The 15,566-nt window shown below is 38.1% G+C and overlaps 1 protein-coding gene across 5 annotated transcripts in view; it reads left to right on the top strand.

The window, feature by feature from the left end:
* The window catches only part of PIWIL2 (piwi like RNA-mediated gene silencing 2), a 76,559-nt gene that overhangs the window by 868 nt on the left and 60,125 nt on the right, over nt 1-15,566 (top strand). For all 5 annotated transcript variants that reach the window (XM_025463146.3, XM_049100944.1, XM_025463144.3 and 2 more), the window contains exons 2-10: nt 469-705; nt 3,139-3,226; nt 3,369-3,507; nt 4,001-4,216; nt 4,799-4,909; nt 8,238-8,355; nt 8,858-8,982; nt 9,798-9,878; nt 10,176-10,289. In XM_025463146.3, the coding sequence (XP_025318931.3) occupies nt 517-705; nt 3,139-3,226; nt 3,369-3,507; nt 4,001-4,216; nt 4,799-4,909; nt 8,238-8,355; nt 8,858-8,982; nt 9,798-9,878; nt 10,176-10,289 (1,181 nt within the window). In that variant the 5' untranslated portion in view covers nt 469-516. The remainder of the gene's footprint in view (nt 1-468; nt 706-3,138; nt 3,227-3,368; nt 3,508-4,000; nt 4,217-4,798; nt 4,910-8,237; nt 8,356-8,857; nt 8,983-9,797; nt 9,879-10,175; nt 10,290-15,566) is intronic.

Genomic DNA, 15,566 nt, shown 5'->3' with positions numbered 1-15,566 from the left:
AGCCTACCATTTTTGTGTGAAAGAGGATAGTCTAGTTCAACATTTAAATTTTATTTATTAAAAAAAAGAACAAATAAATTTTATTTATATCAAATATAAGTAATAATATCTAATAATTATTTAAATTTTAATTAAATAATATTTAATAGTTAATCACTTATTTAAGATTTAAAATAATTAAATAACATTCATTTAATAAATATTCATATTTATAATATTTGTAATAGTACACATTATAATATATATTTATATATATTTATTTAAATCATTAAGTAAATATTGCTTGCTGTTGGAAAGTGTTTAGGATGTTCTAGGCTAAATAGAGCTTTTGAAGTGAATACGATGTAGGAAGCTGGTTGTATTACTGGTCTGACATAAGGGAACTATATTTTTAATGCTTTGTGGGTCTGTCTTGAAGGAAAAGGAAAACAATTGGGGATCTTTTTAATCTTTATGAAATACTGGCAGGTAATTCATCAGAACAGGATCGACACCCGTATCCTCTGCGGCCTTTCAATGGATCCTGTCCGACCACCCTTCAGGGGCTCTTCTGTGCACCCATCTCAGTGTGTACGGATGCCAGGCCCTTGGCCACAAGCTCCTAAACCTTTGGACTCAGCTCTGGGCAGGGCAGGACCTGCAGGCAGAGGCCATGTGTTTGGAAAGCCAGGGGAACCAAGCAAACAGAGTGGGCCAGCACAAAGGGTAAGATCATGTCTGGATGCACAGTAGCAACATATAGCTTATCATCAGAGGAAATAAAATATTTCAAATAACTATGAAGCCCCATATGGGAAAAAGAAAGGTTTGGGTTTTTTTGGTTGGTTGGATTTTGTTTTTGTTTTTCTTGGTAATTGCATTTTGGACATATATTTCAAATACTGGAGTTGTGAGTTTAGAAAAAGTACCTCATAAAAAATGCTAGATAGGCTTGGGTATCCTCAGTCTTCTAGTTTCCATAGATATAAATATACATGTATACATAAATGACAGGTTTGAAGATACAGCTTTGTGTTCTAAGTGTTTAGATTTTCACACTGGGTTTGGCTCTGTGGTATTAGCAGCTTGTTAAGTTTCCTTTTAGAGGGCTCTTTGCTCAAATCTTAAAAATATTTTCAGCTATTGCTTCTAATGTGTGTACATTTGCATGTATGTACATTGTTAATCTCATAATTATATAGTAGTTTTAAGAATGGTAATTGTCTATAATTAAGAAATCTCAAAGAATAAAAGTTAGCAAATAGAGGAAGAACCTGATAATGCAGTTATGACCATTTGAAGTGGAGTAGACAGGGGATCCCTGGGTGGCGCAGCGGTTTAGCGCCTGCCTTTGGCCCAGGGCGAGGTCCTGGAGACCCGGGATCGAATTCCACGTCGGGCTCCCGGTGCATGGAGCCTGCTTCTCCCTCTGCCTGTGTCTCTGCCTCTCTCTTTCTCTCTCTCTCTCTCTCTCTCTGTGACTATCATAAAAAAAAAAAAAAAAAAAAAAACTTTTGAAGTGGAGTAGACAGTGTCAAATGTAATGTTGTGTAGGCAGAAAGAAAAAGGACATTATGTTATGCTTGGATGGCTTGCATAAGTCTGTATGTGACAGCTCTAACTGGCATAACACCAGTAAACTTTCAAGACTTCCACAGGAAGACAGTTGCAAGTTTTGTTGGAGGTTGTTTTTAAAAACCCAAATCTCAGATACTTTTAAATGGTCCAATTTTCTGAAAATTTATTAACTAGTATATGTGTTCCCTCTTACCTTCTGTATATAGGAAACAAATAAGAAAAGTTATACTTTGTTACTCTGTACACCAAGCAGGGACTATACCTGTATGTATGCTTAAAAACCTAATATGGGGATCCCTGGGTGGCGCAGCGGTTTAGCGCCTGCCTTTGGCCCAGGGCGCGATCCTGGAGACCCGGGATCGAATCCCACGTCGGGCTCCCTGCATGGAGCCTGCTTCTCCCTCTGCCTGTGTCTCTGCCTCTCTCTCTCTCTCTGTGTGTGTGACTATCATAAATAAATAAAAATTAAAAAAAAAAAAAAAAAAAAAAAACCTAATATGACATAGTTATAAGTCTTAAAAGTATTTATTAAAACTACTTTTTTTTTAAAGATTTTATTCACAAGATAGAGAGGCAGAGACACAGGCAGAGGGAGGAGAAGCAGACTCCATGCAGGGAGCCTGATTCAGGACTCGATCCTGGGACTCTAGGATAACACCCTGAGCCAAAGGCAGACGCTCAACCACTGAACCACCCAGGCGTCCCTATTAAAGCTACTTAAAGGGGCATCTGGGTGGCTCAGTTTGTTAAGCATCCGACTCTTGATTTCAGCTCAGGTCATCTCAGGGTTGTGAGATAGAGCCCCATATTGGGCTCTGTGCTGGGCGTGGAGTCTGAGGTTCTCTCTATCCCTCTCCCTCTGGGCACCCCCGTAATCTAATTAAATAATTTTTATGAGGTATTTTTATCCTTTATTCTTATAACGTGTATAGAATTCAAAGATGATTTTAGTTACCAATACTTTATGAAAACCGTCAGTGGAGAATCCTTGGGTGGCTCAACGGTTTAGAGCCTGCCTTTGGCCCAGGGCATGATCCTGGAATCCTGGGATTGAGTCCCACGTCAGACTCCCTGCGTAGAGCCTGCTTCTCCCGCTGCCTGTGTCTCTGCCTCTCTCTGTGTGTGTATCTCTTGTGAATAAATAAATAAATAAAATCTTTAAAAAAAAAAGAAAACCTTCAGTGTTTCTGGGTGTCTTGTTATAAACATCTTTATTATGTCTTCTTAAACACTTCACTAGGGACACCTGGGTGGCTCAGTTGTTGAGCGTCTGCCTTCAGCCCAGGGCGTGATCCTGGGATCCCGGGATCGAGTCCCACGTCAGGCTCCCTGCATGGAAGCCTGCTTCTCTCTCTGCCTGTGTTTCTGTCTCTGTGTCTCTCGTGAAAAAAAAAAATAAAATCTTTAAAAAAACAAAAAACAATGTTTTTTTTAAAAAAAACATTTCACTATATGTGTTACAGAATGTGTGTCACTTCCAGTCATTGAAATAACACTTATTTCATTTTAGAAATATATTCTATATCTTAGAATAACTGTCAAAATATATTTTCAGATAACTCTACCCTTTGACTTTCATAGGAATCTGTAGGTTTCGTGTCTATGTTCCGAGGACTGGGCCTTGAAACTGTGTCCCGGGCCCCTCTGAAACGGGAAATGCCTCCATCAGGTATGTGGAAAACTAATTCAAAGTATAGTATGTATGTATGATTGCTTTGTTCTTAAATTTATAGTTTATCTTCAGAAAAATAAGTGTACTATACAACATTTTCAACTCACAGTTATAGTTGGGTTTTGGCCCTTCCATTCAGGTAGAGGCATTTTAGGTCGAGGCTTGTCTGCCAGTATGGTACGCAAGGACAAAGAAGAACCCCATTCCACTTTTGCGGATCCTTCTGTGTTGGCAGCTGGGGATAGCAAGATGGCAGAGGCCTGTGTTGGTTGGAATAGGTGGGTAAAGTTGCCTTCTAGGGTAAGTGTCAAATTCAGATGAAATGTCTTTATAAAACCAAAGAGAAACTCTGAAAAGGATCATATTATAAACAATGCATGGTTTTATACTAAAGAGTGGGTATTTTCCCCAGAATAATCAGCAGCCACTGATCCAGTCAGTCCTTGGAAATGGGTAAAAGTAGTTCTCCACTGGGCAGTTTACAACTCTCATTTGCCCTGATAAGTTAACCTGATTGTGGTGGTTCACAACCTGGCTGACTCACTCTTCCACCTCAATTCTGCTGAGGAAATTGGCCCTGAAAATCAGTATTAGTAACAATTAGCAAATGAGTCATGTAGGCATATTTGGATCTGGAAAAAATCCCAAGGTTTGGGTCCCTTTTGCTGACTCCTTCAGGAAAAGAATGTAGACTTGGAGAAATCATTTAGATGGGGTATAGATAGAAGCATGGTTGAGAAAGGCCCGATTTGCTTCTTTTCAACATTTCAGAATGCTTGGAAGAGGGAATTCGAATACATCTTTATTATCTTTGGGAAGAGCAGCTGGTGGTTTAGGCAGAGGAGTACACAAGGCTCCTGGTGCTATCAGCCTGACTTGTCGAGATCCTTCCCAGCTATCATCACCACCACCTCTGCCGCCATCCTCACCGCACTCTCTGGATCACTCTCTACTTGGGGCTGTGGAACATAAGGAACATAAGGAAAAGTAAGTCTCTACTTGGTAATGATGTGGGAGGAGACCTCATAAAATCATAAGCACTGTTTCTGTTGCATCTAAACTCCTTTGTGGGTGGTGGGTACTGCAGGCTTGTTTGTTTTGTTGTTTGGTTTTTGCCAGGGGGGAAAATGACAAGGGGGTGGGACAATGCCTGATGAAGTGAAATGGGGTTGATGGGTTAAATAATACGTACCAGGGAATGAACTCAAATGATTTTTCATTTCCTTCTCAATTCAGACATAGCCAGTTTTTTGACTCATCGAAGATTAGGAAATAGTCTAGGAAAGATATTGCAGCAGTTCATCTTTCTTATTGGAACTAATTTTTGTGTTTTAGTTAGCTGGCCTCAATTATTCCGTTGATATTAACCAGGGCAAAAAGGGTGATCTTGCTTCTCTAATTAGAGATTGCTAAGATTTTAGCTTCTAGCCTTCAAAGCTTGCTTTCGTGTAACTTGTGTAAGCTAAGTGTAAAATATTACTTCCCCCAGTGTTTTTTTCTTTCTTATTATTTTGTAGCATGAGTTGCTTGCATTTGTTTTTGTTATATGTGCCTACTTTTATTTTCCAGAGAGGTTTTTGTGAAGCAGGGCTCAAAAGGAACACCTCAATCTTTAGGATTGAACCTTATCAAAATACAGTGTCATAATGAAGCAGTTTATCAATATCATGTGACCTTCAGGTATTCACAACTTTTTTTTCTCTGTATTTACTTCTTAGAGAACAGTAATGAAATCGTTTCCCTGGAATAACTGAATATTTTTCTGTGTGATTCCTAATGAACATCCCCCCACGATAATGTGCAAACTCAGATCCTTGTGATAATTTTAAGGTTAACATTATTTGCAGGGGCAGCCCAGGTGGCTCAGTGGTTTAGTGCCGCCTTCAGCCCAGGGCCTGATCCTGGAGACCCAGGATCGAGTCCCATGTCAGGCTCCCTGCATGGAACCTGCTTCTTTCTCTGCCTGTGACTCTGCCCCTCTCTCTCTCTCTCTCTCTCATGAATAAATAAATAAAATTAAAAACAAACAAACATTACTTGTTAACGTTAACATTATTTCACTACTTCAGATTTTAACTTATTAGGTGCCATTTTAAGCACTTGCAAGGTGGATTTACTGTGAAATTGATGAAGCTTAAAGTTCGGGCCTTTTACATGCACAGACCCCTTCCATAATCTTTTTTTTTTTTTTTAAGATTTTTTTATTTATTCAGGAGAGACAGAGAGACAGAGACAAAGCAGAGGGAGAAGCAGGCTCCATGCAGAGAGCATGATGTGGGATTCGATCCCTGGGTTCTGGGATCACACCCTGAGCCAAAGGCAGATGCTCAACCGCTGAGCCACCCAGGTGTCCCGCTTCCATAGTCTTTTAACTTACTTTGTAATTTTGCATTTCTCTTCTTAAAGAGAGACTCTTCCCCACCGCTGGTATAAGACCCACATCCCACAAAACCTGGATCCCTCTTGCCTAAGTCTCATACTATGAATAATTTTATATCAATAACTTCAGGGTTTCTCATACTTCTTAAAAATTAATAATTCATGTTTGTGTTCTTTTCAAATCTCAGGAAGGGAGTGCTGGGTGGCACAGATGGTGAAGTGTCCAATTCTTGATCTCAGCTCAGGTCTTGATCTCAGCTCAGGTCTTGATCTCAGGGTTGTGAGTTCAAGCCCTGTGTTGGGCTCTACACTGGGTGTAGAGCCTGCTTAAAATCTCAGGAGAGTCATTAGCTAGAGGTTATTAGCTGGAATTGCGAAAACGAATATGTGTTTTGGAGTGTCTTTGAAGAGAAAATAGGAGGATGGAAGGCTGAATTTTTGGAACACAGCTGCTAATTGGTATAAGAGAAATAAATGGAGTGAAAGAAAGGAACAGTTAAGGGGGAAATACCCTGAAGACAGGTTATAAAGACCAAAGGAAGGGCTCCTTTGAACGAGGAGGTAGTTGACTTCAGCCACAGGAAAAAAAGTTACTGAATTTACTTTGAAGAGCACTCTTGATTTTCTAGTAGCTTTATTGGAGTTATGGAGAAAAAACTAGACTAAAGGAACCAAGGTGAGCACAGGCCATGGGAAATAGCTAGTGAATTGGCTACTTATTTATAACTAGATTTTTAAAAAGGTTTTATTTATTTATTCATAGAGACACAGAGAGGCAGAGACACAGGCAGAGGGAGAAGCAGGCACCATGCAGAGAGCCTGATGTGGGACATGATCCAGGGTCTCCAGGATCACGCCCTGAGCTGCAGGGGTCCCTAAACCGCTGCACCACTGGGATTGCCCTTGGCTACTTATTTAAAAAGTGGGGGGGCCGCCTGGGTGGTTCAGCAGTTTAGCGCTGCCTTCAGCTCAGAGTGTGATCCTGGAGACCTGGGATTGAGTTCCCATGTCAGGCTCCCTGCATGGAGCCTGCTTCTCCCTCTGCCTGTGTCTCTGCCTCTCTTTCTCTGTGTCTCTCATGAATAAAAAAATAAAATTTAAAGAAAAGACTTACTAGAAATTATGAAACAATAAAAATAAAAAGTGGGTAAGAGGATGAGAAATGAAATGATAATTAAATAGAGTAGTAGGATTGCTTTAAAACTGAGCACATGTGGCAGGTGAAGAGAAGCTAAAAAAGAGGGTGAAATTATACCCTAAGAAGGGAGGGTAGTGGGAATGGGCCTGCTCTGGAACTGGAAGAGAAATGGATGAGCATAATGAGAGGGAAGAACTCTTTCTCTGGAAATGGATTGACAAATGTTAATGAAGCAGAAAGGAATGTGAGTCCTCAGAAGTCTCTGCATTGACTGGACAGTGGAGAAGACATGGATTCTATAAATTTCAAGATGGTAGATACGGACCTTTGAAGCCACAGTATAAAGAGCTAGCCAGGCCATTGAGAGGGTACTGAGATTTATTACAGTGAACTGGTCATCTTGTGGCTTCCTTTATTAAGTGAAGAAAGTCCAGAAAAACAATTTTAAATACTATGTTTAGGGCATAGTGTCATTCATGTAGGTAAATTTTTTGGAGAAGCATTTTGTTTTTTGTTTTTGAATTTTTATTCATGAGAGACACAGAGAAAGAGGCAGAAACAGAGGCAGAGGTTGAGAAGCAGGCTCCCCGTGAGGAGCCCAAAGCAAGACTCAATCCCAGAACCCCAGGATCATGACCTGAGCAAAAGGCAAATAGATGCTCAACCACTCAGCCACTCAGGTGCCCCTGCAGAAGCATTTTGAAATGTGATATTAATATATGAATGTTTAGTTTTGGGACAGCTATATTGGATTACCACTTGATTTTTTCATCTTTTGTCATGTGCTTGAACATACCGTATATTAACCTTAGATTTGTTTAAGCTTTCCAGTTGTACACCAACATTGTATATTATTGATATGAAACGGGACAGTCATTGTACTAAGTAGCTACTGGAGCTTTTCAAAGGTGTAATATTTGAGACAGTGAGTCAATAAAAAGTAGAAATTGCATTGCCACAGGTGAAAAGTTGGAGTAAAATCCTTTTTTAAAAAAATTATTTTTAATGTGTGTATTTTTGCAGACTCTAGAGCAATGATTGACAAACTACGGCTGTCCTGGAGGGCAGATCTGGCCCACTGCCTGTTTTATAATAAAGTTTTACTGGAACATAACCAGGTTCATTGGTTTACATATTGTCCATGCTGCTTTAGTGTGTGTTGGCCAAGTTGAGTAGTTGTAGCAGAGACTATATGGTCTGTAAAGCCTAAAAAAATTGCTATCCTTTACTGAAAAGATGTTCTGACCCTCTTGTCTAAAATCTGGACATGTTAAAGCAATTGTCTTTGGGTGGTGAAATTACGAGTTTTTTTTTTCTATGGGCAGGTATTCTTGGGTTGAAATTCCTCTTATAGTCAGGTATATTTGAATTTTTAATATGACCACTAGATGGAGCAGTAGTTACAAGTGACTCTAACAAACCTATTACACAGGGATAGTAAAGACTGCCATTTGAACAAATTGAAGTAAAATCCTCTTTATTGTTTTCTAGCCCCAATGTGGAGTGCAAAAGCATGAGGTTTGGCATGTTGAAGGACCATCAAGCTGTCACCGGAAACGTTACTGCTTTTGATGGATCCATTCTCTATCTGCCTATTAAACTTCAACAAGTGAGACCAAATAGGAAATATATTTTGGAATGAAACCTAAGAGTGTTTTGGTGTTTTGAGTGGTAGGAAATCATAGACCTCCTGATGTTTGAGTTGTACTTTCCTATTCTTAGAGGAAAGACAGGCTTTTCAATAACAAATGTCAAATTAAGAAACTTTTTCTTTTTTTTTCTTTTTTTTTTTTTTTAAGAAACTTTTTCATTTGAATTCTTCAAGAAGTTGCTTCTCAGAGAGGAAGAGTGGTTGGAAGCCTTTGACCTCAGTGACAGAGAATGGTTTTAGGTTTCAGCATGCAAAGAGATCTGTTGCTAGTCAGTCCTCTTACCAAATCCTTTCTTAAATCCTAGTTGTCATGCTATGATTTTGCCTAGTGTGGGCAGCAAAGTCAGGGGAAAGTAGAAAATATATTTAAGATATTTTAGTGTTTTCTAGAACACAGTTGGATTAGATGAGGGCTTGACAGTTTTGTCTTTTTTTTTACTTGAATATATTTATTTGTTAGGTTCTTGAGCTAAAAAGTCAAAGGAAAACTGATGGCGCAGATATCAACATTAAGATTCAATTGACAAAGACCCTGGAGCCCTGTTCTGACTTGTGCATTCCTTTCTACAATGTTGTTTTCCGTCGGTGAGAAAACAGCTTATTTAATCTCTGTCTTAAATATGTAACCATGTTCTTCAAGAAGCTTGGATGGTATTATACAACACATATATAAAGATGAGTTTGGAAATATTTAATAAATAAATGGATGGTATTGAGGCTAACTTACTAAAAAATTATGTCAGGTGATTCTCCAGATTTAGGTATAATGAAGGGTGGCTGGATGGGTTCCTTTGAATCATTCAGGAACTTTAAAAGCAGAGGTTATATTGCATAATTTAATGGTGTTACTGATGGGGCTACTCAAAGTGGCAGCCTGCAAAAATTTTGCTGGAAGAATTTTTTTTCCAGGTCCCTTGATTTTTTTGGATTCAGATAGCTCATATTTTTTTAACTTTCTATAAGACTCAAATTTTCATAAAATTTACTCCTATATCACCTCTTTTTAAACGAAATACAGAACCTAATTTCTGCCTAGTAAGCTGAACTGCCAGGAACAAACATATAACTTCCTATTCCAGACTGATCTTTACAAACAGGAATCGACTTTTTTCAATTCTTTTTAGTTAATGGTGAAAAATAATGTAAATTGAACCTGGGAAATAAGTTTTTGGTTACCTTTGTAAATAAGGCCAGTTGTTGTCAGTTGTATATACCTCAAGATAAATGCTTTGATTATTTATTTATTTGCAATGGTGTTCTCAGCATAAAAGCTATGTTGTGCAAAAGACACCAAAGATTTTGGGACGTTAGGCTTCAAAAGGAAGATATAGCTAAGAGTAATAGAGCTTGAATTTTTTTTTATTTTTCTTTAGAAGACCCATTTTTGCTCTTTATTTCAGGGTAATGAAACTTTTAGATATGAAGCTTGTGGGGAGAAACTTTTATGACCCTACAAGTGCTATGGTACTGCAGCAACACAGGTCAGTGGTGGTCTCTTCCTTTCAAATGTTCTGGAAAGAAATTTTTCATTGTGATTACCATATGTAGTACAGAAATCTCAACAGTATTTTATGATTGTGAATACAATTTATCAGTTAAACTTGTTCCATAGTTATTGTTTTAGTAGGTTCACAATGATGTTGATTTATTTTGTTTCATGGTGCTTTCTCACTGTTACTATGCAGGGGGGCCGTATTTGCTCTATTGTTTCAAATAGGGGCATGGAAGTATCTGTGGTCCTTTTAGAACCCTAAGGTAAAGCTCACCTGTCTCTTCAGGTTGCAGATCTGGCCAGGCTACGCAGCTAGCATCCGAAGGACAGATGGAGGTCTTTTTCTCCTAGCTGATGTCTCCCATAAGGTCATTCGGAATGATTCGGTTCTAGATGTCATGTGAGTGAATTGTGGGATCTATTTTTAACAAGCTAGCAATTTTCTGAAAAGTTCAGTGATAGCTGAATACAGATTGACCATTGTTCTGTTTAGGTTTTAAATTGTAGAACAGATTAAGAATACTGAATGTATATAAGTCTTGCTGGGATAGCATATGAATAGAGACCTACTGTACTTTGAGGAGGAATTGGGGTTTGTTTGTTTTTTTATTCGACAGAGATTTTATTTCTTTATTTGACAGCACATGCAGGGGGAACAACAGAGGGAGAGGGAGAAGCAGGCTCCCCACTAAGCAGGAAGCGTGATGCCATGCGGGCTGTATCCCAGGATCCTGGGATCATAACCTGAGCCAAAGGCAGATGCTTAACTGACTGACCCACCCAGGCACCCCAGGAATTGTTTCTTTTTTTTTTCAAAAAAAGATTTATTTTATTTATTTAGAGTATGTGTGTGTGCACATGCATGTGTGCACTTATGAGCAGGAGGGGCAGAGGAAGAGGGAGAGAAAAATCCTCAAGGAGGCTCCACCCTATGTGAGGAGCCCAATTCAGGGCTCAATCTCATGTCCCTGAGATCACCATCTGAGCAGAAACCAAGAGCCACCCAAATGCCTCTATAGTAACACATTTAAACAAAAACTCAGGGTGTGTGTGTATTAAACCAAGTTTTTTTTAGAGAGTTAATACAATTCCTCCTCAGGGCTCCTGGGTGGCGCAATTGGTTAAGCATCTGACTCTTGATTTGGCTCAGGTTGTGATCTCAGGGTCATGGACTGGAGTCCCTTGTCGGGTTTTGTGCTCAGGGCAGAGTCTGAGGATTTCTTTCTCTACCTCTACCTCTCCCACTGCCCCTCCTCCACTTCAAGTACTTGCACACATGCTCTCTTTCTCTGTCAATGGAATAAATAAATCTAAAAAGAAGTGAATGTGTTACTGTAGTAAATTATTTACTGTAGTAAATATAGATGTGATTAATTTGTAATGGCTTCATGAAATCCCACTTTATTTTATTTATTTTTTTTTGAAATCCCATTTTATAGATAAATCTGTGTCCATCACTGATTCTTTTTTAAAGGCTATGTGCTTAGAAGTGGAATTACTTAATAAAAAGGGTGAACATTTTAAAGACTTCAAAAAATATTTGCTATAATATACTTATATATTGACAAATTATCTTCTAGAACACTCAGTTCATTTTTCTACCAGCTGCATACAACTGCTAGGTGTTATCAGGCTTATAAATCTTTGCTTACCTGATAAATTGATTCTTTCAACATGCATTTATTGAGCTTCCATTGTATACCAGAGTCTTGGGACATATAAGTTAACGTAACAAAGATCCCTCTTCTCAAGAGTTTGTACTATAGTTGGGTACATAAACAATAAATAATAAACATGATAAGTGAATCGTATAGCATACTACAAGTGTTGAGAACTTTGGAAGGAAGAAAAAGTAGAACATAGACTAGGAGAGATCAGGAGTACCAGAGGTGGGGTAGGGGAAGGTGGAGAGCTGTACTTTTAAATAGAGTGGTCAAGTTAATTCAAGCCCAACACTCTCAGATGAGTGAGTTAGCCAGGTGAATATATGGGTGAAGGGACTTGTTGGCAGAGGGACTGCCTGGGTAAAAGCCTTTAAAAGATAGAAATATACCTGGCTCATTCAAGGAGTATTAGGGAAGCCAGGGTGGCTAGAGCAGAGCGAGCAGAGCAAGGCAAGAGCAAGTGGAAGTATGGAGAAGATGAGGAGATAATAGTATAGAGCTTTGTAAGGCTATTATAAGGAGATTTTAGCTTTTAAAGTGAAGTGTAGGACTTAGAGCTGAGGAGGGAGATGACGTGGCTTGAGTTGTAAAAGGATCCCTCCTGTTGCCCTGTGGAGGAGGAACTTGGCAAGATGGGAATAGAAATGGGGAGACCAACCAGGAATCCAGTGGAGGCATGAAGATGGCAGCAGTGGAGGTGAAGAGAAGTGGTTGGCTCCTGGATATATTTTGAAAGTAGTGCTTAATAAGTTTCCTGGCTGAATGTGGGGTATGAGATAAAGAGAGGTTGAAGATGGCACACTTTTTTGGGTGAATTTGTAATTATTTATTCTATCTTTCCTAGACTATCTCTCCTTGATGGTGGGGCCATGTCTCTTTTTCTCACAGTACATCCAGCTCTAGTTGATTCCTAGCATGTAGTAAGTGTTAAGAATATTTGTTAAATAAGAGTAGATGTCTTCAAGTGCACTGATTCTTTATAGTCTCTGCTTTGCTTTTCTTCTTAGATCTAACTTATGTTTTATTTTTTCCAGTGTTTTAAACCTTCTGGATTTTATTTTGATGTGATATTAGGATCATATTGATTGCCTTGGAACTATCACACAACTTAGTGAAAACCTTTTGTTTTTTTATTTAAATCCCTCTCTTTATCGTATGTTAAAATACTTGAATTTATTTCTGAATATTTCATTTTGATCTAGTGGTTAAAATCAATGTGACACTGTTTCAGATACTGTAAATGTATTAGCTTTTAATATTTGTCAAGGAATTCTGTTTTCACAATTTTTTTAAAAAGATTTCATTTATTTATTCATGAGAGAGGCAGAGACACAGGCAGAGGGAGAAGCAGGCTCCATGCAGGGAGCCCAATGTGGGACTTGATCCTGGGACTCCAGGATCAGGCCCTGGACCGAAGGTGGTGCTAAACAGCTGAGCCACCCAGGCTGCCCCATGTTTTCAGAATTTTTGTAGCAAATTTCACCAATTTACTCTTGCATGTGGTCCTTTGAATAATTTAATGAGAATAAGAAAAAAAATTGGCATTTTGATTGGCATTGACTGAGGAGAACATTCAGTGATTCTTCTATTCACAAATATGGCATATTTTTCCATTCATTGAAATTGTTTTATTAAAGTTTTACTTTATTAAAGGTTATAGTTGTATTTTAACTACACAAAAGCTATTTATAGATGAGTTATATAGTATTTGTTATTTTGTTTTTTGCACAATAGCTTATGTTGTATATAAAATTATCTTTTTATTTCCTAAGTACATAATTTTATGTGTACTTACCACTAATTCACTTTTTATAGATTTCAGAGTATAGTTTTGCACTTATCCTAAGTATTTTATTCTTTTTGATGCCTTGTAAACGGATTTCTTTAAAAGTTTCATTTTTTTTGTTACAAGTGTATAGAAAAACACTGTTTTTTTAATATCATTCATGTATAGCACAACCCCTGTGAACTCATTTATTAGTTATAACATTTTATTCATAGATTCTTTGGGATTTTCAATATAGGAGATCATGTCATCTGCAAATAAAGATAAGTAATTTTATTTCTTCCTTTCCAATCTGGATCTCTATTTATTTTTCTTGCTGAATTACTCTGCTAGGACCTCTAATACAATGTTGAATAGAAATGGTGTGGAAAAAGAAAAAAGCCCTGACCCCGCCCCTCCTCAATGTAAGTAGCCTTGGATATATTCCCTTTGATAATAAAGACAATTCAACTAGCCAAAAAAAAAAAAAAAGTGGACATCCTTTTCCTTTTCCTGATCTTATGGGCAACATATCCATCTGTCTTTCATCAAGTATGTTAGGTGTGAATTTTTTGTTGTAGATGCCCTTTTTCATATTGAGGAAGTTACATTTTATTCCTGGTTTATTGAGTGTTCTTAGCATGAAAGGCAGTTGGGTTTTTTTGTTTGTTTGTTTTGTTTTTTAAATTTTATTTATTCATTCGTGAGAGACACAGGGAGAGAGAGGGGGGCAGAGAGAGAAGCAGGCTCCATGCAGGGAGCCCGATGTGGGATTCGATCCCGGGACTCCAGGATCACACCCTGGGCTGAAGGCAGGTGCTAAACCGCTGAGCCACCCAGGGATCCCCGGCAGTTGGGTTTTGATCATTTAAAAAAAGCCCCAAACATTCTGCTTTTAAAATGGATTTTTCAGTATTAAACCTTGCATTCCTGGGATAAATCCCACTTGTTCATGGTGTATAATTTTTTCTATATGTTGCTGGTTTTGGTTTGCTTGTATTTTGTTGAGGATTTTTATCTATATTCCTAAGCAATATCTGTAGTTTTCTTGTGATACTTTTGCCTGGTGTTAATATCTGGGATATACAGGCCTTATAGAAAGAGTTCGGAAGTATTCCCTTCACCTTCTGTTTTTTTTTTTTTTTTTTAAGTTTTTTTTATTTATGATAATCACAGAGAGAGAGAGAGAGAGGCAGAGACACAGGCAGAGGGAGAAGCAGGCTCCATGCACCGGGAGCCCGACGTGGGATTCGATCCCCGGTCTCCAGGATCGCACCCTGGGCCAAAGGCAGGCGCCAAACCGCTGCGCCACCCAGGGATCCCCCCTTCTGTTTTTTGAAAGAGTTTATTAAGGATTGGAATTCATTTTCCTTTGAATGCTTGGTAGAAATTCATCGGAGATACCATCTGAGTTTTGTTTTTTCTTTGTGTGCAGTTTTTAAATTGCTAATTTAATTTCTGTACTTGTTAGATATTTATTCAGATTTTCTGTTTATTTTTGGGTGAGTTTTGGTCATTTGTGTCTTTCTAGGAGTTTATCCGTTCTATTTAGGATTATCTAATTTGTTGGCATACAGCTGTTGAAAGTGTTCCCTTACAGTTCTTTTTATTTATGTGAAGCCAGTTGTAGTGTTCCCTCTTTTCATCACAGATTTTAGAAATCTGAGTCTCCTTTTTTCATAGGTGGTCTAGCTAAAGATTTGTCAGTGTTTTTGACCTTTTCAAAAAGCCAATGTATAGTTTTGTTGACTGTATTTTTCTGTTCTCTCTTTCATTAATTCCCACTCTTATATACATTATTTTCTTCCTTCTGCATACTTACGGATTAGTTTGCTCTTTTTTTTTTCCAGTGTCTTCAGGTGAAAGGTTAGTTTTTGGGGGATATTTTTTCTTTTTTTAATATAGGCTTTTACAGCTATAAATTTCCCTCTTAAGTAATGCTATAGCTGTATGCCATATGTTTTGGTATGTTGTGTTTTCATTTATATCCAACTCCAAGTATTTTCTAATTTCACTTGTCATTTATTTGACTCCTTGATTATTTAAGGGAATATGTTACTTTCCACGTGTATGTGAGTTTCCTGAGTTCTTCTGTTACTGATTTTTTTCTGTTACTGATTTTTAATTTCATTCTGTTGTGATCAGAGAATTTACTTTGTATTATTTCTGTCCTTTTATTTTCATTGAGGTTTGTTTTATGATCCAGCATGTGATCTATACTGGAGAATATTCTTTGTGTACTTTTGGA

The sequence above is a fragment of the Canis lupus genome, chromosome 25 (assembly GCF_003254725.2).
Source record: "Canis lupus dingo isolate Sandy chromosome 25, ASM325472v2, whole genome shotgun sequence".
Taxonomy (NCBI): Eukaryota; Metazoa; Chordata; class Mammalia; order Carnivora; family Canidae; genus Canis; species Canis lupus.
This window is presented reverse-complemented; position numbering and strand designations above follow the sequence as displayed.